General features: G+C 55.5%; 8 protein-coding genes across 8 annotated transcripts; 3 read left to right on the top strand and 5 right to left on the bottom strand.

Annotated features, from left to right (window-relative positions):
- Nucleotides 1–710: 710 nt before the first annotated feature.
- F5144DRAFT_568490 (magnesium transporter) lies at nt 711–1,437 on the bottom strand. Its single transcript, XM_066788650.1, has 2 exons — nt 1,229–1,437; nt 711–1,178 (listed from the first exon to the last, which is right to left on the bottom strand). The coding sequence occupies exons 1-2, from the start codon at nt 1,282–1,284 to the stop codon at nt 800–802; spliced, it is 435 nt and encodes a 144-aa protein (XP_066645018.1). The 5' UTR covers nt 1,285–1,437; the 3' UTR covers nt 711–799.
- A 741-nt stretch (nt 1,438–2,178) lies between these two features.
- On the bottom strand, nt 2,179–3,944 carry F5144DRAFT_487469 (uncharacterized protein; the record flags this gene model as incomplete). The annotated part of the gene is made up of 3 exons (XM_066785612.1): nt 2,179–3,528; nt 3,593–3,614; nt 3,796–3,944. The coding sequence occupies 3 exons, from the start codon at nt 3,942–3,944 to the stop codon at nt 2,179–2,181; spliced, it is 1,521 nt and encodes a 506-aa protein (XP_066645017.1).
- A 1,950-nt stretch (nt 3,945–5,894) lies between these two features.
- Nucleotides 5,895–6,792, top strand: F5144DRAFT_192102 (uncharacterized protein). The gene has a single exon (XM_066782825.1). The coding sequence runs from the start codon at nt 6,048–6,050 to the stop codon at nt 6,657–6,659; it is 612 nt and encodes a 203-aa protein (XP_066645016.1). The 5' UTR covers nt 5,895–6,047; the 3' UTR covers nt 6,660–6,792.
- On the bottom strand, nt 6,669–10,072 carry F5144DRAFT_568485 (uncharacterized protein). The gene is made up of 5 exons (XM_066788649.1): nt 9,523–10,072; nt 9,346–9,440; nt 9,162–9,279; nt 8,993–9,091; nt 6,669–8,931 (listed from the first exon to the last, which is right to left on the bottom strand). The coding sequence occupies exons 1-5, from the start codon at nt 9,694–9,696 to the stop codon at nt 6,925–6,927; spliced, it is 2,493 nt and encodes an 830-aa protein (XP_066645015.1). The 5' UTR covers nt 9,697–10,072; the 3' UTR covers nt 6,669–6,924.
- A 662-nt stretch (nt 10,073–10,734) lies between these two features.
- F5144DRAFT_611426 (Ion transport protein-domain-containing protein) lies at nt 10,735–17,948 on the top strand. Its single transcript, XM_066791692.1, has 4 exons — nt 10,735–12,824; nt 12,885–15,266; nt 15,348–17,125; nt 17,193–17,948. The coding sequence occupies exons 1-4, from the start codon at nt 11,139–11,141 to the stop codon at nt 17,908–17,910; spliced, it is 6,564 nt and encodes a 2,187-aa protein (XP_066645014.1). The 5' UTR covers nt 10,735–11,138; the 3' UTR covers nt 17,911–17,948.
- A 3,554-nt stretch (nt 17,949–21,502) lies between these two features.
- Nucleotides 21,503–22,903, top strand: F5144DRAFT_546799 (uncharacterized protein; the record flags this gene model as incomplete). The annotated part of the gene is made up of 2 exons (XM_066787439.1): nt 21,503–21,725; nt 22,140–22,903. The coding sequence occupies 2 exons, from the start codon at nt 21,503–21,505 to the stop codon at nt 22,901–22,903; spliced, it is 987 nt and encodes a 328-aa protein (XP_066645013.1).
- Nucleotides 22,904–23,814: 911 nt separating this feature from the next.
- F5144DRAFT_191761 (uncharacterized protein) lies at nt 23,815–24,749 on the bottom strand. The gene has a single exon (XM_066782822.1). The coding sequence runs from the start codon at nt 24,516–24,518 to the stop codon at nt 23,865–23,867; it is 654 nt and encodes a 217-aa protein (XP_066645012.1). The 5' UTR covers nt 24,519–24,749; the 3' UTR covers nt 23,815–23,864.
- On the bottom strand, nt 24,525–26,372 carry F5144DRAFT_191809 (cyclin-like protein). The gene is made up of 4 exons (XM_066782824.1): nt 26,321–26,372; nt 24,998–26,227; nt 24,800–24,938; nt 24,525–24,738 (listed from the first exon to the last, which is right to left on the bottom strand). Exons 1-4 carry the CDS (start codon nt 26,327–26,329, stop codon nt 24,650–24,652), a joined length of 1,467 nt encoding a protein of 488 aa, XP_066645011.1. The 5' UTR covers nt 26,330–26,372; the 3' UTR covers nt 24,525–24,649.
- Nucleotides 26,373–27,119: the final 747 nt, after the last annotated feature.

Genomic DNA, 27,119 nt, shown 5'->3' with positions numbered 1-27,119 from the left:
AAGGGGTAGAAGCAAAGCTTGAATCTCCATATCCGTCTTTTGAGCGCGCCAGAGCATTTGCAGGAGAACTCGAGCGGTTGGAAAAGGCGCGGTTACGGGCCACCCCCTTTTTTGAACCGGATCTCTTGCGGCGATTTGACGGATAGCGGGAAGCTGTTGGTAGACCATGGAGAGCATGTTCCGAGTGGCGAGAATTCGGGTAAAGAGACGTAGGTGGTCGGTTCAAAGGCGGCAGCGGTGTGCCCACGCGGGATGACGAGACAGACTGTGAGCGCGATTGAGCGGGGGATGAGGAGGAGGAGTCAAGACTCCGGGGAGAGAGTAGATGGGAAGCGGTCGAGTAGACGCTGCGAGCACTGCCGGTGGCCGGCATGTCTGTCGGCAACTCGTCAGGCTAGTCTAGGCTTTTAACTGACAGTAATCAAGCTGCGAAAACCAAGCGTTGCGTATGCTAGAGGCTCGGATAACGGCAGTATCGTGGAAACCCGAAGGAGCAACCGGGTCAGATAGATATCCCATGGAAGGTTTCGGATTCTGAGGACTTCACAAGTTGATTTGCCGATGCATTGGCTCCGATCTCTGCTCTGGTGGGCAAAATGAGACGAGAAATTTGGAAGCAAATTCGGCAGGCACGATCGGCTTGGGAATATGGGGCAACTTCCCAATGCGTAGAAGCCAGCTGTGGCGACAAGAGCTCAACCAATTTAGGAGATTGGAAACGTCAAGTTCGTGATGGGAGCCGCATAATTCCATGGAGGGGTGAAGAAAGAACAAATATTAAATTCCGTAATCTGGGGTATCACTGCCCTTGCTGACCACCGCCATTTTGAACCCACGCGGCAAACTCTTTGCGCTGCTTCCGGATATCCACGAAGTTTGGCCGCGACTCAAAAACACTAAATGGATTTCCCATATAGTCCTTGTCTACCGCACCAGCGTTGTCGGTAAAGCCCTCCTCGCCTTCCCGTTCGATTTTCCCGGCCCAGACGCGCCATTCAAGCGGCCGCAGCGGGCGCGTTCCCAGAACAAGCCCAAGAAGGATGATGAAAGTTGAGATGATCGTTTCGATTATGATGTCTACCGGGAGTGAGGTAGCCACTGTCGTGGACGAAGTTAACGTAGCGGCAGTAGCAGTTCGGAGTGACTGGAGTGCGGTGTGTTCTCGCGCCGAGTAGCAGCTGGAGGTGGGTTAGAGAAATGTGTTTGAACGGGGATCGGGAAATCCTACGCGTGAGCCAGAAGAAGGCTGCCGAAGGCCGTGATGGTTTTCGAAAGCAGTGTCATTGCTGCGTCGGATGGCCTTTGTGCTTATGGTTGAGATGCGTCGAAGCTCTTGATGACGCTGAATCGGGGAGCTTGGGGGGTGTTGTGGAACTGGTCGACATTTGGTGGTTATGCATATAACCATCGTATACCTCGCTTACCGTATAGGTTTCGTCCCGCTAAACCGCAGCCAAATTACCTAGCCTCCTTAAAATATCCGTGTAAGCGCTACGGATCTTACCCATCCCCTCAGCAGGTACCCAGGTAGCTAGTGGCTCTTTAGCCTGGTAGCGTCCTTGCAGCGAGCGATCTCATTCTTGTCACCGTCAACACCAAGTTTCTCTCGACGTATTCTCCCCTTTCTCTATCCTTTTTGCGCGGCACCCAAAGTTGGTGAACGAAACATCCCTTACCAGCCTTCGAGTTGTTCATGACCAAAGGCCGCTTGCAAACATGCGGTAGGGGATTTTCGTTGCATTGGCTTCCATGGTTGGCTCCATTGCACAATGGCTTTGTCTGATGACCTCAAGGCCAGGAGCAATTGAGTGCAACAAGACAGCGGTGACACGCAAGGCGTAAGGTCGGAGGAAAGCAAGAGGTTAATATCATCTGATATGGATGCGAAGCTAAGTTTCCGTGTGTTTTATCCCAAAATCCAAACGCCCTTTCTCTCCCCTCACCCCCAAAAGATTGGATGCTCTTGTCCAGAAACCGGCCGGATCTCCCAAACTCCAGGTCCCATTCATCCCAACGCCAACGCTCCCGGCCATGGACCCTCGAGGTGAGACATTTACAATATTGTTTGAGCCCGTACTATTTTCTCTTTTTATCGCTTTCATTCCATAATTCGACCGCTTCTCGGCTGGTTTATTCTCTCATTGCTTCCCTTCCTTCTTTTCTCAGACAAGACAACCCTCAGGGCTCTGTCTTCGGGTCCACCCAGTTCGTGTCGAAGTGTGCAGTCTCCGTAAGGGGCTCGACCTGCCACTCGCCTCCCATATATTGGGCCTGCTGCTCGAGGGAGAGGGGCTCATCGAGGCCCATGAGGGCGTTCGAGAACTGGCTTTCGCCCTCCCCAGCCGCCCCCGACTGCGACGCGTGCCAAGTTTGCTGCGTCGCACTAAGGCTGCCGTCGAACATGCTGGGGACGCTGTTGAAACTGCCTGGGTCGAACAGGTTGTCGTCTTGCGGAACCAGCGATGGGTCTATCCGATGTTCGAATTGATGGCCATGGGGCGGGTGCTGCTGGCGTTGATGAGACTGCGACTGGTGCTGGATCTGCTGTTGCTCAACCTTTTGGTGGTATTGCTGGTTGAGGTCGTAGTGCGACTGCTGGAATACCGAGCTAGGCGAGGGTGTGCTGTGCATAACGACGTCGTCGGCGCCATGGTGCAAGTGCCTCTGATGCTGGTTCCGCATGTGCGGCTCAAAGTACTGCGCCTGGAAATCACGGTACTCATATGGACCTGGCAATGGCTTCCCCGGGTGGTAGTCGAGGCCGGTCGACCGGGTCTGGTGCATCATGCCCATGGGGTGCAGCCCCGAGAGCTGGTTCGGGTGCGGATGGGTTGCGACATACACTGAGCGGCTCGGTATGTAATCGCTATCGGCGCCGGGCGTGTGTGTCGCCGACCGAATCCGAGAACCACCTCTGCCAACCCAGTTATAGTCCTCCAAGTCTGACCCGTCGCTGCGCTCGTCATAACCGCCCTCGTACTTGGACGGTTTCTGTGGCTTCGCCGGCGTGAACTTGTAGTTGGGATGTGCCTTCTGGTGGTTGTCGCGCTCGGTGTCGGCCCACGCCTTGAACTGCAGCCGGACGTGCTCCGGTTCAAGGGGCCAACTCATGCCGCACACCCGGGACACGATCTGGTGGTTGTGCTGGGATGCCCACTCCTTGGCTCGTTGTTGGTACGCCTTCCGGTACAGCATGAAGGCATTCATCGGCCTCTTAATCCGGCCGGGGTTCTTGCCTGTCTCGATCTCCTGCCGCCGCACCTCGGATGACCGATGCACATACGTCTCGATGTCGGCAACCGCGATCGAGGAACCTCTGGTCAGCTCGCTCATGGGCCTGTCGATCACCGGCATGTTCTTTGGTGCCTTGACCCGGTCCTTCTTCTTCTTCGGTGTCGACTTCTCAATCCGCGTGCTTCGGGGGCCTAGGGCCCTTGAGCCACCATCTCCGCGGGCGCTGCTTCGAGTGGAAATGACGTCCGACCCCCGCGACGGCGTTGGCGGTGACGTTGCTGGAGTGCTGTACGGCTGGGAAGGACAAAGCATGTTAGCACACTCTGTTGCATATCCGGCCAGTAGTCTGGTCACTCACCTCGGGAATCGGCCCATAGGAGCTATTATCTTGCGAGTACATCGCCTGCTGGTGATATACCTGCTACGACTGCGTCAGCCTCGTGAACTTGTACAATCCGCGGTGCATTTTGTCTTACCAGTTCGCCAACAGCCCCGCGTTGTTGATACATCGCCGTGTCAATCCCGTGTGGGTGACGCGCTTGTGGCCCGGGTGTGCCGTACCTCGAACCTGGCTGCGAATGCGCCTGGATGGGGTCGCCGGAAATGGCCTCGTGGGGATACGACGCATTATGTTGGAGCAGCTCGTTGAACCCTGAGGGGAGCGGGTCTGCTCTGGTTGGTGCCGGGGACGGCGGCGTGTGCCGGTCCATGGCGGATTTGCTAGTTTGGTTCTCGAAACGGTCTGGGCGAAGTCGCAAAGGACGCAAAGTCGATGATTCCAAGTTCCGCGAATGGGGAGTGGCGACTTTTGGATTGGGAGCTTGCTCCTCGAGTGCTTTCTAGGTTCGGCGCTAGGTGACGCTGGCGGGGTGTCTGTTTCGATCTTTGGCGTTTGGAGCAGGCAATGCGCTGCTTACAGCAGAAATGGCATGCGTTGGATACAATGGTGTTGAATCGCGAACCGGCTTGTCGAGTGGAAGCTGAGGCTGGCGGAAACAATCGGGTAAGGATTGGCGAGACCAGCTCTTGCAGCAGTGCTTCGAGTGGACGAGTGGATGGGTATCGCTGGCTGAGGACTGTGCACCTAGCGGTGTTAGGAGGGCTCGGGCTGGCGAAGGGTGTACAAACTGTGATGGGTGATGGTACCGACCCTTTTCAAGGAATCAATCCTTAAGACTCCAGCAGGTACGTCGAGCCTTGGCAATGCAGACCACGTCTTCTGGATAAGATATCTTCAACCTCACTCCGACCAGCGAGCGGTGTGTTTTCCTTAGGTTATCTCTTTCGTGGACTTTGCTATGCAGGCTAGTCTTCCACGAAATCGGCGTTGCCTTTCCAGAGGCGACCGCGCAGCTTCTTTTCTTTGTCATGTGCCCTTCGGCGACAGGGTATGGGACGCTAGATTGGCAGACGGTTGATGGCTTCTCTTCTTTGCCGCCTCAATGAACGTGGCAGATGGGCTTTGTCTCAGGCAAAGGTTCAAGAGGCCCCGGGGAAAAAAGGGAAAGGGGGCCGGCCTTGTATTTGTATTCTCTTTATTACAGTCCCGCCGCTGGGCAAAGCTGTTGCGATCTGGTGTGCAGCCCCAGTGGGTTGACGCATTCGGAAGCCAACCGGGTCAGCAGTGCAAAGCCAGAGTCTGGATGGCGGTCCCGGAGAACCCACCCTGTACCGCTTGTTGGCAATCCGTCCGTGTTCGGTCGGCTTAGGAGACCCGAAGCTGTTGCGTGGGCCCTACGGCGCCGGAGGCAGCAAGCCGTATCCTGGGCCGAAAGAAATGCTTAACCCCGACCCAGCAGCCAGTTGAGCCCCTTCTGCAACAGCCCCCCCCCCAAATTTGGCACCTACAGCACCCCCGTGTGCCACACTCTATCAGGTTAGTGCTCCACATGTTCACGCGGAGAACCGAACCAACCCCTTCCCGATCAGCAACGAGGACTCGTTGAGTTTCTCTCCGGGTCACACAAGGCCACGAGAGCAATGCAAGGCTGATTGTGCGAGGTACCCGAGGCTCACTGGAATGTTGGGCGGGTACATCCGGAAACGGTTTTCTTGCTCTTCGCTATCGCTAAAACCCCGGCACCTACCGAAGCGGCTTCCATCTTTCTTTGACCAGCAACTCCAACGGGTCTTTGACCGTCGCCCCTTCTGAAAGCCTTCCCGTCCTGCCCGTCCTGCCCGCCCTGCACCCGTGACTGGGAGGCAACTCGCACATGTGGGAGGGATGGGAACAGGACCCGACTGCTGCAGAGGCAGGTTTGCCTGTGGGGGTTCTGAACGTCCGGTTGCTCTTCTTACTGCGCCCTATGTTATCCTTGCCTAGGCTGTAGCGTGCATGCATGGTTCGTTGTGGCACGCGTCTTGTTGGCCGTCTACCATGCAAGCCCCAACGGGTAGCTGCATTAGCCTGCCAGTGTTTGAACATCAGTCGCACAGAAAGACATGGGGAGGCCAATGGGTCCGATTGCTCGTAGCTCTTTGCTCGTAGCTCTTTGCAGCTGCGCATCTGAGAATCCAGGGTCGGGGGTACCAGATCTGGGCCACAATACCCTTGAGCTTCTATTTTCTCCCTTGCGGCTGAGTGGCGTGCTCTGGGCCAGGCTTGCTGCTTTGGGCATGTTTGCTACAGAAAGAGGAATTCAAAACAACAAAAGGATCGCGGGTTTCTTCCACGGTTTAAAAAAAGGGACGGCTGTGCTGACAAGCAACAACCGGGCCCAAAGAAGGAGTCGTTGGGGAGGTGACCGGGTATCGCGCGCGCTCATTTCACCTACCCGACGGCGACCAGTCCTGGCCGTTGTTTACCTAGGGAGATGGCGGTGTTGCGCACCTGGCGGTCTACCTGCCTTGCCTATCTGGAATCTGCGACTTCCCGGCTTGCTAGCCCAATAATAATCTCTCCAGTCCATTCCGCCGGCACCCCAATGTTTCTGTTTCGCATCTCCCGCTGCGTGCCGGGCCATGTGCTGAGTCCGATCTCCTGTCTCAAAAAGCCCAGGCCAACTGTTCATGTGCCTGTCGGTCCCTGGAGTGCGGATGCGACTAGCGGTGACATCTCACCCGTCATTTTCTGTTCGAGACGCTCCCCAAACGCCTCGTCCCAGCTCCCTTCGTTCGCTTGTGGACGAACGCCGCCACGTAATCTGCAGATGGCCAGATGCAACTTCTGGAAACACCTGTCGTTGGTAAATGGCTGTGCCGTTGCGGTGTTGGTGATTAGATCCTCCTTGCAGATTCGGTGTGGTTTGCTCGTGGAGGACCGCATCTCTGGCTTGGACACAACGGATCCGTTGGCTGTTAGGTTCGTTGCGGGCTTCCGGCAGGGGCGAGATGGGCTTTCGGACACATCGAACGGCGATTTTGATGGATACACCGCTAGATGCCTGTGGATGGGCGGCTGCAGTTGGATGCATGCACTCCAGTGAGCTTGTCTGGTGACGTTGAATCGCTCCCCGTATCAATTTAGCAGCGCGTTCTACTCGTCTATGATATGCATGCTATGATTACCCCATCCGCCCACGTCGCGCCCGCAAAGCAAGTTGTGCTCCAAAACCAAAACAAACCCCTGTTTCCGTATAATACAAGAGTTACATGTACATGCCTGCCTACCAATACCCTAACCTTTCTAAAGTCAAGGGCCTCAATCCCAGTTCGCTTGACTAACCACCATCCGGGCTACCACCGATGCGATCAGCTTGAATGGGTATCTGGTCGCGGGGAATTGGATGGGACAAGCTTGGTCGTCTGTGCGCCTTGCGGCGGTTGCAGGGGTGGAACTCTGACCGGCTCCGCAGGCTTAACCGGAGGCGTCAATACCTGTTGTCGAGGGGAGGGGGAGAGGGCCGCCACAGGCGGGAACACGGCTGAAGGGGGGTGACTCGCCGCGCCGCCAGCCCCTCCGTTGACGTGCTGTTGGCGTTTGGGTGCGGGGGGTGAGTGCTTCGTAGGAGACAAGCCGCCGCTAAAAGGCGGCAGTGGCGAGGAGCCGGACACGGCATGATCGGATCTGGCATCACGGGTCTGAGCCGGGGTGAGGTGTGGCAAACTTATCGACGATGCAGATGTCATGCTGCTAGTATTCTCCGTAGAAAATGAGGAAGCTAGCACGTTCGAGGCCGCTGGAGTAGGCACGGATGTCTTTGTTGGCGGGGAAGGGGGACGATTTGGTTGCTTTGATGGCGAGGCGCCGCCACTCCCGCTTCCGGCCAGCGCTGAAAGAACGCTATCCAACACAACCATTTTAGCAACCGATCCCGTCTTCGTGTCGTCATCGTTAGCTGGGAGGGTTGCGGCTTCGCCGGGAGGTAGATTGGGAGCATCGAATTTGACCGGCTGTCGGCCTGGTGGCAAAAGACTCGGATGCGGTGACGAGAAGGGGTTGTTCCCCTGACTGACCGGTGATCGCTGAATTTGATCAGGGCCAGATGCGGTATCGGTTGCCGGATTGCTGTTTACTCTCTGCTCAGGCAAATCCGAGATGGGAGGCTGTGTTGCTTGAAGCGCTGGTGCAGCCAACGGCAACGGCAACGGCAATGGCTCGGGGCCTCTGGGCGATTTTGCTAATGGCCGTGACTGAAGCTCAACGACTAGTTGCGCTGGGGGCTGTTGAGATGGCCCTGTACTTTCCTCGACTGGGTGTTCGCCGGTGGAAGATCCCGGCTCCTCATGACGATTGACCTTGAGCTTGATCACCTTGGAGCGTGGATCATCTGCTGTGTTCTCTCGTCGGCGGCAGGAGCTGCAGATGAAGTGGAAATCCTCCTGATCAGCTTCCTGTTCGTCGATGCCCAGGCATTTACTGTGTTGCCAGGTGTTGCACTTCTCGCATGCCACGCTGTGTGTCCCGTCGTCAATCTGGCCGTATACCCCGCAGACGCAATCGAAAATCCAATCATCCTCTTCCTCTTCGAGCTCCCGTAGAGCCTTCTTGTTCCTCTCGATCTCCGCCAATCGTCGTCGCTCTGACATGCGGGCGGCGGCATTGGTGGCCTCTTTGCTGTCTTCAGACAGTTGAGCAAGCTCCTCCTCGTGGAGCCGACGGCGATCCTCCCGTTCCTTGAGTCGTTGTTCCCTCGACATCAGCCGGTTATCCCTCTCGCGCTCCATTTTTAGCCGTTGCTGCTCTTCCTTCTTCGCGGAACGCTCTTCGATTATTTTCTTCCGCTCCTCTTCACGACTTCGCTCTTCCATCTTCTGTTGTTCCATTTTCCCGGCAATCCGGCTTGACCTTTTTGCATAGGCCATCTTTTCTAAGTTGAGAAGCTCCTTTTCCCGCTGAAGCTGTTTCCTTTTCCTGGATTCCTCCTGCTTCTCGAGGATGGGTAGTAAGTGATCTTGAATCTGGTCTCGCAGAGTCTTCTCGTTGGGATCCTTGGATTTCTGAATCGTTGATAGAAATGCGCGGACTTCATCAAGAGTGACAGCGATACATTCCCATTTCATACCCCCGAGACCGTCATCTACCGGCCCAACCTGCTCGGCGGCGTCGGAAGCCTCATCATGCGCATCATCAGCGTCACTTGCCGCCCCAGACGAAACACGCCGTCTTTTGCTCGACCGTTGTGCAGCCCTGGCTTTTTTCGTGTTGCTCTTAGGTTTCGGGGGAGGTGGCGAGGCATCAGTCTGGCGATATAAGCGGTTGTCGTCGAGGACGAAGTACGTGCGATCGTGACGATCCCAGCCGTAGGGCTCGATTCGCTGCAGAAAAGTTAGTATAGGGCCCGCGCTTCAACATAGTCAAGTGACTTTGGTGACATGCCCAATTTGTTTGGTCGGTGTCCTTTTGCTCTTCGGTTTTCTCTCGTAGCCGCTCCGGGTTTACCATGACCAGCTGCGTCATCTGCTGCAGTACTCGAATCTATGTGCGGCACCTCCTTAGTTCAAAAGTCGTGAAGGGAGGGAGGGGTTTCGTAGTGGGCGCAGCATACCTTGGTGAACACATCGAAGTGAGCAAACTTGGTCGGCAACTCCGCAGAGCCAAATGGGTTTTTCTCCGGGGCTTTGCTAAGAAATTGCCTTCTTGTATACTCATCGAACAACTCGTGACTGCATTGCAAAAAAACCGCTTAGTACAATGGGCAACGGTGGCATCGGCGGGTAGGCGGTACGTACGTCAGGCCGCGGTGCGAGGAGAGGAACTTGAGAAGACGAAGGCCGATATCTTGGAGCGCCCCGGCGCCGGGTTTGAGGCATTCGGCTTCCAGATCCTAGCGCATGTAGCCTGTTAGTAAATTCACTATTTTCATGGCTATAGTGGCAACAAAAGAATCAGGGAAGTAGGCGACGTACCTCAATGTCGAGACTGTCATCGAGTTTGAGGGCTTGGCCGAAGAGCTGGATGAACTGGAAAAGGTTGGCGAACTGCCACATGTTCCTGATGCGATGCAACACGGATGGCTGTTCCGGGTCCTGCACATTGGCAGAGCTGAGCTCCTGCAAGGAGCGCTTGTGGGCTGGCGGCATCTTTAATTCGTTGTTTTGCGCGTCGTGTTGAACTGGTGATGCGGGAATGCGACGAATGCTACCTAGGGGGTAGTGGTTCGTTTGACGGGGGATTCGGGGCTCAGGAGTTGGCAGGAATTCGCCAAAGAGAAAAATACTTCATGGCAGATCCCGTGTCACTCGAAGAATACTGCGATAATGGGCGACGACAACAGGTTGCGAAATTGTTCCGAGATAAATTTCTGGTGGGGAGAATCTTGAACAATGATGCAGCGACTGATAGATCGCGTTGGTTTGACGCCTGCCAAGCCCAGTTCAAGGCGCGGCGCGGTCAGGCCAGACGCGACGGGCCCGGATCGACGATACCGCCCCGTTTGTGGCACTTGTCTGTGGCCTCGATAAATGAGTTCTATGGCCAATGTATCAACTGTTCCCTTAGATGCATACTCAACCTTGTCACCATCACAAACACAGGTTCCATGAGACTGCTACGATTTACCTTCAATCATCTCGAGTTACCCATGCCGAAATATTTATTTTCGATGCTGCTTGTTAAGCCTAGTTGTTTGTTCTTCAGCCTTATCAAAATATTCTTAATACCGTCGTTAGGTCTCGCGGCAGAAACATACCCTGCGCACAAGTGATCTATACCTGGACATCTTTCGTGCATGACGACTTGCGGATCAGAGTGCGGGTGCCGTAGGCGTTTCAGAAATGGGAGAGTGGGGCTTGCCCGTTGATCCGTTGCGGGGCGATACTGTGTACCTGAAGCTTTGCCGTTTGAGATCTGGAACTGGAACCCAAGTAGGAACCACGCACCGTTGAGAAGGCAAGATTAAGCCAAAAGTCAATTTCCCGGCAGCGAGACACACAGCTTTCAGCATGTTCCTTATTGGCTCTGATTGAGCAACCCCTATCGGTTGGCCAACCCCAAAGGCGGCGAATGGTACCCAAGGCGTACGTATCCCACTGTGCGCCAAGACACTGTAGGCAGTGCTCTCAGCTTTCCCTCTTTGGATGGGCTGAAGGTCCCCCTGTTGCTCCCTTTGCGTGCCTGCCGCACCCGTATTCATACAAACTCCAGATCCATATTTGCGGCGCAGCTGTCGACCAACTTGGCCGACCTTCCCCAGACCGATCACCTTCTTTCCGCCCCTTCTATCGCTGTTTTTGGCCCGATTTGTGGCTACCTGTGTTGCCTTTGGTGCTTTGCGACAAATCCACCCCACGGTACAAGTCATATTCGACACGCAAACGCCACCCGCCACGCCCAGCTCGTATAGTCAGCAGCGAGCCGATTTCGCTTACCATTTACACCTCCTAGGCCATTGCCCTCCACGCGCAGAATGCCCGATTCGAGACCTAGTTGGCACACTCCGCGACTGTGTTAGCGCATTGCGCGCTGACATTTGCCCCTAAAACGAACCGACCACGGCGGCTCGGGTACCGTCCGATCCGTCAACATGAACGAGAACACGCCGCAAACGCCCCGCCGAACAACAAGTTCCGGTCTCTCGCCGGATCCCGCACAATCAATCCCTCTCCGAGAACTTCAACGGCCCGGGGAAGCTGATGGGGGCCATGGGGCGGGTTTGTCGGGCGGCATCGGGAGCGGCGGGACGGCCCAGGGGGCATGGCAACAACAGCACTTAGGGGCAGGAGCACGCCTTGGAGCCGGGGATGCGCCGTCGCCTATTGCCATGTCGGCAAACTTACCTGGGTTCTCGTCATATTGGGAACACCCATATCCTCATGCAGATGACGGGGCCGGGGCCAGTGGTGGTGCGTCGCCCATCGACCGCATGGCCCTACAGTTTGCGCTCCCTCCCGATATACATCCACAACAACCTAGGTCCCAGCTTGAGCAATACATAACCTCCGCCGACGACCCATACCGAACCCCCCATGCGTACTTCGAGGAGCGCGCCGACACGGATTCTCTCGAGTCGGACACGGTGCCCTTGAAGCCTGCAGCACAACCAATCGGCCGCCTAGATGCCCCAATCGGCGAGCCGTCGCCCCGGAACAGTTTCCAAACCGTATCTGATATGGGAAATACACCCTCCCGCGCCCGGAGCGCCCAGATGCTTGGCTTCGACCTGGAACCAGGGTTGGCATCTAATCGCCACCGTAGCTATGGGGATCATCTTGCACCCACGGACCGGCGTCGGTCCCGTTCCCCGTCAACCAGCGGGGCTCTGTCCAGAGCAAGCTCCATCATGAGAGCCATGTCTCAACGCGTCGTTATGATCAGCGGAGAGGGTGACCTAGTCGATCAGGCAGCCCGGCGGGATCGGTCCCGCTCGCCGAGCCCCGACGGGCGTCATCCGTCCCGTGTGTCTGGACCTATGCTTGTTGATACCTCGTACCCCTCGCAGATGTTTCCCACACCGACCGAGAAAAGGCCCGGTTCCGATTATTTCCAGCCTGAGCCGTCAGTCCCTATTCCCCGGCGGCACGGTCCGCTCCCGAACCCACTAAAAGGGAACTCGTTGGGCATATTCCCTCCCGACAACCCAATACGGAAACGGCTCTGTGATCTCTTGGTCAGCCCATGGACGGAGCCGTTTATATTGGTTTTGATTGTTGCCCAGGCGATCCTGCTCGCGGTCGAGGCAGCTCCTGACGTCTTCGTCGAGGGAAATGGCAGACCCAAACATTGGGGCACTACCCGAATTGACTGGGCCATCCTGGGTCTATTCATCGTTTTCACTCTTGAGATCATAGTCAGAATCATCGTGTCTGGCCTTATCATCAACGCAGATGAGTATGCCCCGGTCGGAAGCAAGCGGAGACTGAGAGAGAGGGTGGCCGAGCAGTACCACGCCATCTTCAAACCACAGCGCCAAAAATCAGTCAGGCAGCCGCCGCAGGAACAGCAGTTCGTACCCGCCTTCCAAAGATCATTTACAATGATGCATGGGATGCCAGGTGAGGTTTCGCTCAAAGAACAACAGCGGCTTCACCTCGCCCGCAGGGCATTCCTCCGTCACGGCTTCAACAGGCTAGACTTCGTAGCCGTTGTTGCCTTTTGGATATCATTCATCCTCGGCGTCACTGGCTTGGAAAGCCAACATAATGTCTACGTTTTTCGTATGCTTAGCTCATTGCGCATCATTAGGCTGCTCGCTCTCACAAAGGGCAATCTCGTCAGTCGGCTCTTGCTCTTCCCAACTCACCCCGCCGTTGCCTGCTAACTCGCCGTACAGATCATTCTCAGGAGTCTTAAGAAGTCTGCCCCGCTTCTCGTTCGGGTTTCGTTTCTGATGGGCTTCTTCTGGCTCCTCTTCGCTATCATCGGGGTCCAGAGCTTTAAATCCAGCCTTAGCCGCCAATGCACCTGGATCAACCCCGAGGATCCCACGAACTTTGCAGCCGCCTTCACTCCAGAGTTGTCGTTTTGTGGCGGCCATCTAAACGCGACGACGGACAAGACCGAACCCTGGGTTTCCTCCCCAACGAAGAACTTGTCTCCGGAGTTCCTCATCCCCGGCGCCAAAAGTGCCAAAGGTTTCATCTGCCCGAGGGGATCCATTTGCCTCCAGCAGGACAATCCGTTCAACGGCACGGTCAACTTCGATGATATCGGGCACTCTCTCGAGCTGGTCTTCGTCATCATGAGCGCCAATACTTTCTCTGATCTGATGTACTATACGGTGAGCTCGGATTTTCTGCCGGCTGCCCTTTTCTTCGGGGCCGGTATCATTATCATGATGCTCTGGATGACCAACTTGTTGATCGCCGTCATCACCTCGTCCTTCCAAGTCATCAGAGAAGAATCCAAGGCCAGCGCTTTCACGGCCGACGACGAGCCGTCTCTCTTTCAAACAAATATGGAGAAGATCCCGCGGAGAAAGTCGGCCCTACAACGAATCTTCGACAAGACCTCGTGGGTTTGGGTCTTGGTCATCACGTATGGCCTCTTTTGCCAGTCATTACGGAGCGCGACTATGTCAGAAAACCGAGAAAATTTTATCAACGCGTCCGAGATTGTTGTCACCAGCCTTCTCGATGTCGAAATCCTCCTGCGGTTTCTCTCAAGCATCCGGAGATTCCATCACAAGCCGCGTAATCTAATCGACCTCGGGCTCGCCGTGATCACTACCATCATCCTCATTCCGCCGATCCGGAACTCGGGTCAGGTGTATAATTGGCTCACCATCTTCCAAATCATCCGAGTCTACCGCGTCGTCCTCGCCATCCCCATGACAAGCAAGCTCATCGAGCTGGTGCTGGGAAACGTTACGGGTATCGGCAATCTTATGGTGTTTGTTTTTCTCATTACGTTTCTGATGGCAATCTTCGCTTCACAACTGTTCCGGGGCCAGCTACCGGCAACGGACGACGACGGGGAATTCTTGAGGATTCCATTCAACACCATCTACAACTCGTTCCTCGGCATGTACCAGGTCCTCTCGAGCGAGAACTGGACCGATATCCTATACAGCGTTACGTCGTACACGACCCAACTCAATACGGCCTGGATAGGCGCCGTGTTCCTCATCGGCTGGTTCATTCTCTCCTACTTCATTCTGATCAACATGTTCATTGCTGTCATCCAAGAAAACTTTGACGTGGGCGAGGACATGAAGCGCCTGGAGCAGGTGAAGGCGTTTCTGCAACGCAGAGAGCTGGGCAGTTCGTCCAATCTAGCCTTGTCCAAGGTCTTTGGTTTTGGCAGATCCCGGAATCGAGCGGATCCTCTCGACCAGACCACGGGTGCCGGTGTGGTGGACATGCTATTCAAGGAGGGATTTGTGCGGGAATTTCTCGACGACGCTTTGGACGAGCTCCAAGAGCCTCAAGCGGACAAACAGTCGCAGCAGCCCGGCGTGAAAGGCAGAGCCAACAACGGGTTTCTAGCTACTGTACAGGAAAAAGTGGCCTCGATGTTCCTCAGCCGGGAACCCAACCCATTCTATTCCAACGTTCGATTTGGCGGGCCCATAGCCACTCTCGATCCTGCGCAGTTAGCTCGACAAGCCGTGAATTCTACCGCCGCCCGGCGCAAGGCGCAGAGGGAGTATTTGATGCGACATCCCAACTACAACACTTCTCTCTTTATCTTCAAGCCGCGGAATCGCCTTCGTCGTCTCTGCCAGAAGCTCGTGGGCCCGGGTCACGGAACCGAACGGTTCGACGGAGTACAGCCCAACAAGTATGCCTGGTACACATTTTCTGCCGTCATCTACGCGGCCATCGTGGCCATGGTGGTACTGGCCTGCGTCACCACACCACTCTATCAAAAGGAGTACTTCCGTGAACACCCCTTCAGCCCACTAAACTGGTTCGTCTGGACCGACACTGCCTTTGCTATCGTGTTTACCGTCGAGGCTTTCATCAAAATCATCGCCGACGGCTTCTTCTGGACCCCAAACGCCTACTTTCGAAGCACATGGGGTATCATCGACGCCATCGTGCTAGTCACTCTTTGGATCAACGTGGTCACCCTCTTCACCAATGCCGGGGCTATCTCTCGAGCCGTCGGCGCCTTCAAGGCTCTCAGGGCGCTGCGCCTGCTTAATGTCAGTGACAGCGCCCGGGATACGTTCCACTCCCTCATCATCGTTGGTGGCTGGAAGATTTTAAGTGTAAGTCGCCATCTCTTTTGGATGTCTCGAATGAATGATGGGAAAGGGGGGAAATATGCTAATCTGATATGTGCCATCCAGGCCGCGTTTGTCTCGATTTCGCTGCTAATCCCATTTGCCATCTATGGGCTCAATCTCTTCAACGGAAAGTTGATGATGTGCAACGACGGTGACGGCATCGTGAACCTGAGCGACTGCGTTGGCGAGTTCAACAGCACACCTTACAACGCCGACTGGCCTATGCTCGCTCCGAGGGTCGCCAACAATCCTTTCTTCAACTTTGACGATTTTGGGTCCAGCCTCTTCATCCTCTTCCAGATCGTGAGCCAAGAAGGGTGGACGGATGTGTCCTTTGCTGCGCAAGCCATCACCGGCAAAGGCCTCCAACCAGATGGTGAGCCGCCGTACGGGGCCCAGGGCAACGCCCTGTTTTTCGTGGTGTTCAACCTTTTGGCCACCGTTTTCGTTCTCACTCTGTTCATTTCGGTTTTCATGAGAGGCTATACCGAACAGACGGGAGTGGCATTCTTGACCGCCGAGCAGCGGTCTTGGCTTGAACTGCGCAAGATGCTCCGCCAGATTTCACCGTCCAAGAGCGCTTACGACGACAAAAAGAACAAGTGGAAGATGTGGTGCCATAAACGCGCCATTGAGAAGCGCGGGAAATGGTACCTAGCCATCACCACCGTCCTTGTCTTCCACCTAATTCTTCTCCTCACCGAGTTCTACGAAGAGCCGGCTTACTGGACGCAAGTCAAGGACATCTGTTTCCTCATTTTCACCCTGATTTACATTGCCAATCTCATTGTGCGCGTCTTCGGCCTCGGCTGGACGCGGTTCCGGAAGAGCTCTTGGGATCTGTTTTCTCTTGTGGCCGTCACGGGCGCCTTAGCCACCTCGATTCTCTTCCTCACGGACAGGGGTGAGGTCACATACATCCAGCTCCACAAGTTTTTCTTGGTGGCGCTAGTGCTCATGCTCATTCCGCGGAACGACGCCCTCGACCAGCTGTTCAAGACGGCGGCGGCCAGTTTGACAACAATAGGCAGCTTGCTGGCGACGTGGATCGTGTTCTTCCTGGTGTTTGCCATAGCGTTGACGCAGACATTCAGCCTTACGCGGTTCGGCAGCCAAGAAGATGCCAACATTAACCTTCGCACCGTACCCCACGCCCTCATCCTCCTCTTTAGGTTCAGTTGCGGAGAGGGCTGGAACGAGGTGATGGAGGATTTCGCGCAGGTCAAGCCTCCGTTTTGTGTCGAGGGCCAGACCTTCTTCGACAGCGACTGCGGCAGCACCGCGTGGGCTCGGGTGCTCTTTGTGGCGTGGAACATCATCAGCATGTACATCTTCGTCAGTTTGTTCGTCTCGCTCATCTACGAGAGCTTCTCGTATGTGTACCAGCGGACAAGCGGCCTGGCCGCGGTCGATCGAGACGAAATCCGGCGTTTCAAGGAAGCATGGCGCAGTGTTGACGCGTCCGGCACGGGGTTCATCAGCAAGGACGCGTTTCCGCGGCTCCTCGGCGAGCTTTCCGGGGTGTTCGAGATGCGCATCTACGATAACGACGATTCGGTGCGGGCTATCCTCGAGGACGTGCGGAACGAAAACGACGCAGCCAGCGTTAGGCACGCGTCAATCATCAGCAAGAGCCAATACCAGACGGGCGTAGATCTGAAGAAGCTAAACGAACGCTTGGCGATGATTGACGTTGCGAAGGTCCGCGAGCGCCGGCGCCGATTCAACATTTTCTTTGAGGAGGTGATGGTGTCAGCGGACCCTGAGAGAGGTATCTCGTTCACGACAGTGCTGATGCTTCTGGCGCATTACAACATCATCAACGACAGCAAGAGTTTACGGTATGTATCTACTCCACTTTGATCCCGAGAGAATGAGCAAGGGAAATAAGCTGACGTGTGGGAACAGACTCGAAGAATTCTTGCGTCGCAAATTGCGCCTCCAGCGCGTCGAAGAAGAAGTCCGGAGAAGAATCGTGCTCGGCTTCTTCGACATGCTCTACTACTCACGCCAGTTCAAGCGGCACATGGACAAGAAGCGCGCCGGGCGCATGACGGCAATCCCGCAGCTCGATATCCCCGAGATCCTGGTGGACAACGAGGAGCGCCAGTCCCCACAAGGCGATGGAGGTGGTGGCGGCCAGGAAGGCCAGGAGCAGCAAAGACAGCAGCAGCACCCTCCAGCGAGCCGCAGCAGAGCCAAGTCCAGCGCGGCGGTCACCACACCCGTCGAGGGCTCCGGTGGCCTGCTCTCGCCGTCGACCAGCCGCGCCAAGTCAGCGCAACACCGCAGCTGGGCGGGCCTCGGCGCCGACCTCTCCTCCTACGACACCTCGTACGGGCACCCGCTCGCCGGGCCGCGGGGGTCCCGGCCGGCGGCGACGGCGGCGGCTGGGCCCTCTACCCGCCAGTCGCAGGGGAGCACCTTCAGCTTTGAGCTGACGGAGCCGGGCCTGGTGGCGGGCGACGACGCGGATGAGGCGACTAGCCTGGGGAGACGTGGTAGCTCGGTTGATCCGTCCGTCGTCAGGGATATGCTGGACAACTCGGTGTGGGTGGAGAGTTTGAGGAGGAGCGCGACGAGGAAGAGCGGGTGGGGAGGCGGCGCCGCGGGAGGTTTCAAGTGAGGTTCTACTAGTGTGGTAGTGTGGTAACGGTGGCGGGGTGTGGCGGGGGCGGGGGCGGGGGAGGTGGTGGTGGTGGTGGTGGTGGTGGTGGAATCATGCAAGAACTGGCGTTTGGTAGCAGCACCTTACCGGGTGTCTCTGGTCTGGCTTTATGAGCGATGATAATGGGGGATGCATCATTTTTTTCCCTTTGGACGGTTTAGCGGGTAGCGGGCCCGGTCATTGCAAAGCACTGGCGCTTATTGGGGAGGGATTCTAGACTTCAACTATTCCAAGCGTGTATTGGGCGGGGGAGGAGGCATTGTGTAATTTTGAGAGAGCGGTTGATTTGGTTGAAGGTGCCAATTTGGAACAGATACAAGCTAGCGGGTTCAAGGGAAGAGGGGTCCTAACTAGTGTGTGTCTTGATGCGACTCACTTTTCCATTTTTTCGTGTACGATACAACCCAAAAGTGGAATGGATATGGCGTGGCGGTGTTCAGTGTCTTCAAGTGTTGGCTAGATTCGAGACCATCACAACTAAATCACTGCATGATGAGTTTGTTTCAAGCAGCAGCAGGAGTGATGGCCGCCAAAACCTTCCATTTCCACAAAAATCGAAAAGTGACATGTGGGCAGAGCATGAACGGTTAGGGAATGAGCGAGTTTTGAACTTCTCAGCTTCAACCAGTGTTCTAGAAGCTCAGAAGAAGAAGTGTTCCACGGCCTGCAGGATATTTGATGTGGCGAGAACGAGGGCTCGAAACAGTTGTGAAGGGGTTTCCCCTTGATGATAATCGCCCCTTGCTGTGCAGGGTCCTCATTCTGAGCAGGGCTCTCGCCCACCTGTAACGACGATCAAACAAGCTGCTCAGGGTCACCTGGGTGGGCCCTTGTATGGCAGCTGTTTGGTCGGCAGACGCACAGTTCGATCGACGGCTTCAACGGTGGTACTTTGGGTCGCCATATTGAATAGCCAGCAATATCATCACTCGGTTTTTAAAAGTATTGAACATTTGATGTGAAGTAACGAGTCTTGAAAGGGTGAAAGGGAGTTCTAGCCCATCATTTTTGAGTCGTCACCTCCCACACAAAAGTGGGGGTGTTTCATCGTTACTCGCTTGACCCAAAGCTTGGCCCCCCTGCCCCGTGCGTTCCTGGGCATCTTGGCCAGAACCTGGAAGCCCTTGGCTAAATCCAACAACACCACGCATCAATGACAGACATTGTCTCGGCGATCATGTCGCTGCATGCCGTTCAAGGCCAATTCGCGGCCCATTTTACGAGTATGACGGTGGCCACTGGCGAGGATCCCCCCGGGACCACCAGACTGATGCGCAATTGAGTGACATGTTGCGCTGGCGATCGCGACGACTGAGCAGCTGAATACGACAGCGCTCTCCCTGTCCGGTTATCGCCTCCCCAGGGGACTCGGTGTTTTGGTGTTGAGTGCTTTGAGCCGCGGGGCTTTAAGGGACGCCCGCCCCGCTCATCCCAGCGACGCATGACGGATGCTGCAGCAAACCCATTCATCGCCCCTGCCTTTTTACTGCGTGACTTCACAGTAGCCCTTTGTTTCCCATCCCTTCCGAGCCAGGCTGTGCCTGCATTGTGCCCTTCCCCTTGCAGCCCGCCCTTTGTTTCTAACCCAAGTCAGTTCCGACCCGATTATCTTCCCCTGCTTGGCACGGGGCACCCCCTAACTGACTCTCCAGCACCGACTCTCCAGCACCGACTCTCGTTTGATACGAGACTTGCACCCCGTCTCTACTTAAAGTAAGTGCTCATCCTCCTCGGCGCATTTACCGGGTCCGATAATACTCTATCCTACTCAGGCTCTTGGGCTTTATAACAGGTGTTGTCGCTGACGCGGACGAAGACCAACTACCATCGGCATATCCTCTGCCTTTTGATCGGTGCCAGGCATAGATCGTCCCGTCTTTTCAGAAACATCCACCACACCAGTCTTTCGCTTCTTCGTCATCTGCCATTCGCGCCTCTTCCACGGACAGGTTTCCGAGGAACACATTTCACTTCTTCAAACGACACAGGGCTGTGCCTTGCCTTGCCTTTCGCCGCTCCACTTGAGCAGTCGAACTAGACTTTCTACATCGCCCACGCGAGACATCTTCATCCCTACCGCCATCATGCAGACTCCCCGCTTCCAGGCCATCACAGCGCGCTTCTCGCCGCACAACATCCGGACTTCGTTCCGCCGGTCCATGTCGTCTTCGTCGACGTCCTCGCGGGCCAGCAGCACCGACCGGGCCTCGTTCGCGTCGCAGGCCAGCTCGCCCGTCAGCACCATCAACAGCATCGTCTTCCGCCAGAAGACGGGCCTCGAATCTCATGACGAGGCCGAGCGCCCACCGCACATCCTCGAGCCGAGGCCTGCTGCCACATTCTGCAGCCTCGAGGAGCGCATGATGTCTTTCTAAGCCTGGGTGGCCGGGTGTTAGATGCTTCTTGGCTGTTGGCTTCCCGAAAGGTGGCCAACAGATCTTCTTTCAATTCCCACTTTTATACGACATAATGCTGCCTTTACGGAATGGGTCAGGAGTGATGGTCACGGCTACGGTGGGATAGTGTGTTCGGGCTTTCTTTTTGGGAAAATTGGCGTTATATGCCCCGACTTTCGGGTTGAGACTTCGGGGTTATATGCAGTAATGAATGCTGTTGTTTCATTACCTATCTGCATTTCATAGGGATACCTAGCTAGCTGAACCAACAAGTTGTCCTGGCTCAACCCATCTCTCGTGGTCTTTTCTAAATTTGGCGTGTTCTTTTTGCGGGAGTACAATGCATGAATAGATTACGCTCAGATGCCGCTCAGACATGCAGGTGGCATGCAGATGCAAAATGCAGGAACCATCTCTCTGCGAAGGCCCTCGGTGTCACAAGCCTGCTGTATACAGCAAAAGTTCATGAGGCTGCAGGGGGTTACATCGGACCGGGGAGTGATTGGTTGGTGTAAGCCGCCCCATCTCGGATCAGGAACCTCCAACGACGTTCCCGACTTCCCAGCTCTGAGTGCTTATCCAACCAGCAGGATCCGGCTGAGAACCCGTCGGAAGAGGCCGAAGGTCAGGGCCCCTCCCAACGAAGCTCACCGTCCTTGACCGTAATTCGTGGGGTCGTGGGGTAAGCAACCCCTCGCGCGCGAACTGTTGAGAGCTCTTGTCGACGTGGCAGAACAGCGCGGTCCGCCAAGCCACGTCATGCCTCGCCTCATGATTTGATGTGGTTGGGAAAAGACATGGGTTGCGAAAAAAATACAGCCTCTCTCATGTATGGACAGCACCACCCAGCCAGCCAGCCAGCCAGCTTCGCCTCGGCTCCATTTTGGCCTGCCACACGGAGCACGAGGCATCTGACAGCGTGGGTCGGGCATCAAACTTGCCTGAGCCACTGAATTCAAGCCTGCCATGGACGCACGGTGGCACTTGACGACGCGTGTCGTCTCCCATCTCGTGAACAGATAATGAAGCTGGCTTCTTCTTCGCTCGGGACTTGGGATCATTCCATGCAACGGGTATCTTCTTTGACAAACTCAAACTGCCAATTCTTGTTTACCTGCTTGCTTTGCGCTCCCGTGGCCAAAGTCAACAACACCATGGATCTCAGCGCCAGTATCGACAACCCCGCCGTCGACGGCGGAAACTGGCGATACATCATAAGTGGAATGAGCACGTCAATTTGGCCATCGCGGACCTCTACGCAAGAACGATCTCGCCGCAGTGCCCGACGAGCACTGAAAATGAAAGCGAAACTCAGCACTGGCCGAATCGAGCGCCCACCACAAAAAACACGAGTCTCCGGGAATCGATGTGACGAAGGTGAGATACCTTGAGGCCGTTTAGTCATATGGGACGGAGTGTCATTGCCCGTATCGCATCACACCTACCTGGTGGTTTATTCACTTTGTTTTGTGTGTTTCGGTGTGATGGCTTACACCGGCTTATTTACTTCCATCCCAAACACACTCGGGTATTGCTTGTTCAGTACATAACTTGCCGCCACACACAAACTCAAAAAGTTGGCAAAACGTTGCAAAATGGGTAGCGATACTTGTTTTTAACACCTCCCCTTATTGTATTTCTCGCCCGTTTTCTTGACCACGAGCATTCTCACCTACCGGCCTCGCGATCTTCACTTCTCAATTTCTGCTGTCAGCTGCGGCTTTCTTGATCATCATCCAGGGAAATTTGTAAAGAAAGAAAAACACAATCGCTGACAATTAATCAATACAGCCTTTGCCGCCATCATAGCAGCGGCCATGTTCTCCTACGTACCTTTCCGCCAACCGCTCGCTGTTCTAGACGGTCGGTTAGCCAAGTACCTACTGCTACCGGATCGCCGGTCAGAGATGGACGACGAGATGGTCCAGATGGGGGGCCAGCCCTCGTGTCCCATTGAGAGCCGGCTACCGAGCGATCGGGAAAACCCTTGCCTATTCCGAACACGGCTGATCGACCGCATGGCCGATTCCGAAGCCGACCTCACATTCGGAAGCACCGACATGCTCAGCTGCGAGGACCTCAACTTCGACGACACGCAATGCATCTCAGTCGGTCGATCAACGCGAAAATTCAGGGCCATGCCCGGAGCACCGACTCCGCCGACGCACCATCACACTGCGCAGGTCAGCGAAGACCACGACGACGACAACACCAACAACATGGAAACCATGAACATGCCCTTCTGGAACCTCCCCCGACCACCGAAGCGGCCCATCCTCCGCGCGGGGGACACCATCCCCGACGACATGTCCATCATCTCGGACGCCTCGCTCATCCCGACCTACTACCCGAGCGACATCATGAAACAGCAACAGAAGTCGTCGCAGCGGTTCCAGCACCGCACCCTCTTCAAGCAAATCCTCCGCGCCAAGGCCAGGGCGGCCAAGCAGACGGTACGGCAGATCAAACGGTCCTGTCGCGACGTCGTCGGGCACGTCTTTGTGGAGCCCGCGCACAGGGGCCCCAAGTGCGTCGCCGTTGGGTCGGTGTACTGAGGAAGTCGGAGGAGGATCAAACCAACTGAGTTGCGTTGGGCGGGTCATCTTTCGGCAAACGACCCTCGCATTGTTGTCGGGTGGTGTTTGTTCTGGGCAAACGGGCCTGTAAGTCGTCCGAGAACATGACTTGCCTAGTTTGTCAGGTGTTGACACCAACCTGCTCAGGAAGGAAGCGACTTCGGTCATCACGATACTAGGACCGGATGGAGCCAACGGACCGGCCGCATTGGAATAAGAGGAGGAGCAAAAGATGGAATGGGAGGGTAATAACAGCAACGACTGGCCCGCGGGCTCCAACGAACCAACACCAACCAATTCACAACCTCAAACCTAACCGGCTATCGCCACGGAATTGAACCGAGTCCCCGCCACCAACAAGTGTCCGAAGACATACTCGGGGCCGAGAAAGCCTGGGGAGTTGGGGAGGAAGGCAGGATTGGAAAGACATCACGAAACTGGATATATTGCCTGGCCTCTTTCCGTTTTTAACCCGCCCTGTTGTTGTATTCGCTTGGCGCGGCTGGATCACATCGCAACACTCTGGCTGGATTTTCTGAATTTTTATTTTGTTTTATTTCCCAGTTCTTGTCTTCCTTTTTATGTTCTGATTTGAATTTCCCGGCATGGATGGGCAGGGTCATGGGGTTTTGGTCACGGTGTTACCGGCAGGGAGGGGAGAGGCGTTTTCAGGCCGGCTCATGGAAGGGCGGGACCGTGGTCAAGAATAAACGATGTGATTGCTTCCTGAACTTCCATTCCTCTGGCATGCCGCAAGTGACTCTCTCCTGCGCTCGTTGTCCGGTGAGCCGAGGACCCAATGGGCAGCGCGCGACAAACGCGAGCGCGTTTGAGGGGTAATGTAACCCGACGCAGTAAGGCGGGAGAGAATACGCTTGATTAAATTGACCCCGCAAATCAACAGAAGCGTTGTTATGACAACAAGGTTTAGGGGTATGCGCTACAAACCGCTGGCCGATATTCCTCCCGCCACCAGAAGGCGGGCGGGTCGACAAGATAGAAGATACTTCAGTGATAATGCAATGCTCCCATTCCGATGCCTAAAACCGTCATCACCGAGGCTAAACCAACAGAGATGTATGTACACAGTGGTCCCCACCAGCCCCTCTCTCAGGGATAGCAGGGACCCCTCCCCACGGCTGGCTTCACCCAGCCTCCTTTCCAGTCCGTCCCACAATCCTCTCCCGTAACCCCTATTATGCAGCAATAAACCGCCGGACAATCCCATGGCCATCCCGTAGGAACCAAGAGGATAACCTGGTCTTACAGCAATAAGAGGGCGGCATTCAAAGCCCCCAGCAAAGCTTTCGCAAAAGCAAAATTGCCCCCCTTCCCGCCAGAGTAGGCCAAAAGCACATTCACCCAAACACCGTCCCCCTGCCTGTTGCCACCGAGCGCCGTCGCCAAATAATCCGATGATCGGAAAAGGATAAAAGGTGGCGGTGAAGAGAAACAATCCCAAAAACAAAAAACCATAACCGACAATGCCGTGGAGAGACGCCCCTAATCCTCGATGGGAGTTGTTTGTGCCGAAGATGAAGATGCCGGGAACGGGGACCCGGTCTCCCAAGGAGCAGGACCCGGGATGCGTCATTAATCTATAATCGTGAGATGTCGTCAAGGCGGCGAATCCAACCACAGCGTGGTATCCTAACAATTCACAACACGTGTCGAAGCGCGACGCAACACTGCGTGCGACGACGTGAGATGATACTGAGGAGACCTCTAAGAGACCTCACTGAGGGTTAGGTGAATGTCGTCAATGCCGTAAAGGTGGGCATTCTTCTTCGACCATTGGCGGGTAAGAATTGATGCTGCAGCTCTCGTTAGAAAAATGCACTGCAGGGGACCACGGCTAGGAGTAGGACAACGTACCCTTCAAGAACTTCTTGTGAGCATACTTCTTGAAGAAGGCCTCGTGGATGACGGGCCGTGCCATATAATCAACCATCAACATGACGACGGGCTGGATCTCCTCCTCCGAGTACCCGGCATAATACTCCAATGTATCATCCTATTGCGCGGAAAACATTAGCCCGAGCTCAACACGAGTGAACTTAATGGTAGACTTACCCATTCGCCACGATCTAAGATCAGCCGTGACAGGTACATAGCAGCGGCGGCAATATGGCTGGAACGATAGGCCATTAGGCGGTGATCCAACAGACTGATCTCCATGAGATATTTCCCGATGGTACGGGACTGGATGTCGTAATTATCCGCTTTGGAGATGCGGCGGAGGAAGTTCATCGGGTTGGGGTAGCTCAGGTCGTAGTTGAGAGTTGCGAGGACAAACCGCTCCGCGCTGAGGATCTCGGCCTCGGTGAAACCATCATCAGCAATATGGCGAAAGTTGGCAATATGAGGCGAGAGGACCTCCTCATACTTGGAAGCAATGAACATGGCGGTGATACCGACAAGTTGAAGACGGTCGAGCTGGACAACCTTCTCCGAGAGGAAGCGGTCGACGATGTTGACAGCGAGGAACAGTGTCTCGGGTAGCAAATGGAAACGGGTGTGAACCTCAACCAGCCAGTCGATAAGAATACCCCGTGTCTTCCACTCCAGATCATCTTGGTGAGACATGTACTGAGGGTTGGGGACAGAGTTGCACTCGAGGTCGCGAAGATATTCGAAGATGTCGTTCGCATATTCGGCGACCATCAGCGGGTCATCGAGGTCTTCGCGGTCGAGGAAAAGTGCGGCCTCGGGGATCTCGACACGCGGCTCAGCCTCGCTGGCCACGACAGGCGGTGATGATGGCACCGCGTCCTTTCGTACAGGCTCTTCCTTTTTCACGTCTGCCTTGATCTTCTTGTCCTCAAGTGTGTGAACCTTTTTACGGGTCGGTTCGCTGTCCTCAGGGGTACCCTCCTTGACAAGAGTGTTCGTGGTCGCAGTGCTCAACACCTTGCGCTTCTGGGCCACAATTGACCCGGGACCCGAGCGCTTCACTTCCGTCTTCTTGCTGACCTCTTTCGTAGTCAAGGCCGATCGCGTCGCCGTGGTCTTCTTCTGGACGCCGGTGGGCTGAGCTGCCTTGGACACAAGCCCGGTCCTGCCAACCGCCTTCTTGCTCTCGACAGCCTCAACCTTGGTCACATTGCTGACGTCGCCGAGGGCAGCACGCCTCCTCGTGGGATTGACATTGGCCGCTGTCTTTTTTGACTGGAGCGCCTTGGTGGGCATGGCGAGCTCATCAACGTTCAGGGTTGCCGCAGCTTTCGCCCGGGTAACGCGGGCTGTGGCATTGCTGTTCTCGTCATTTTCGTTCGTCACCGAACGGGGGTTCCTTGTCCTAGTCTGGGCGGTGGTTAGTACGGCCAGTCATTTTTTTGACTCAAATTCCAATCGCGTCGGAGCAGAGCGGAGGACGCCTCTGGGATATAGACTTACAATCGGCATTGTGGCGGCTGATGCTGGGAACGAGTAGACAAACGGATGCTACTTCAAGCCAAGACAGGGTTAGCCCTGCCACACTGAGGACGCGACGGGGACCAGACGACGACGCCAAGGAGGGTGAGCCAACTCACCAAAAATGCAGAAATAAAGGATCACCAGGTCGATATGACGTGTTTTGTGTCGATATGCCGTGAAGTCCAACACCACACGCGCTTTTGGGTCGCTGTATCTCGAGAAATAACGCGTTTCTCTCTCGCTCTGCGAGTGCAGGATCCAGTCGAATTCGACGACGACCTTACAATTGAGAATGGCAGGAAGCCGAGGGTTCGAAGCGCACGTTGTGGTGAAGGGCTTCGTGTCGTTGGAGAATGCTCGCAAGGTTGGGAGCTCTCTTGTTTTTTAAGATGTGTTGGTTGAGAGGTAATGGGGTAGGAAAGGCTCGCGAGTTTAGGGAGAAGCTTGACCCCGGGCGGGACGGGGGGGGCACGGTCAAATCAGCGTGGTGGGCTGGGCGCAAGTACCAGGTACACTACGCGATGGTGCTGAGCTTTGCAGGTGGGTCCGCCGCGTCGAGAACGCGTTGGTGAGAACCTGCAAGAAAAGTCCAACCGCTACAGAAATAAGTGCCTCGAATTGTCGATCGAAAGTCCAGACGAAGAGATACGCAGAATCGCTTTGCATAACGTAGTTTGAGAAAGATCGGGTGGTGAAGGAGAAAAATGGTGATATCATTAGCAGCGGGTTGTCCATGTTATAAGACGATGACAGGTACACGATACGAGCAGGGGGACGC

The sequence above is a fragment of the Chaetomium tenue genome (assembly GCF_020726465.1).
Source record: "Chaetomium tenue strain MPI-SDFR-AT-0079 chromosome Unknown F5144scaffold_3, whole genome shotgun sequence".
Taxonomy (NCBI): Eukaryota; Fungi; Ascomycota; class Sordariomycetes; order Sordariales; family Chaetomiaceae; genus Chaetomium; species Chaetomium tenue.
The sequence above is the reverse complement of the archived record's forward strand: the minus strand, read 5'-3'. Positions and strand labels throughout refer to the sequence as shown.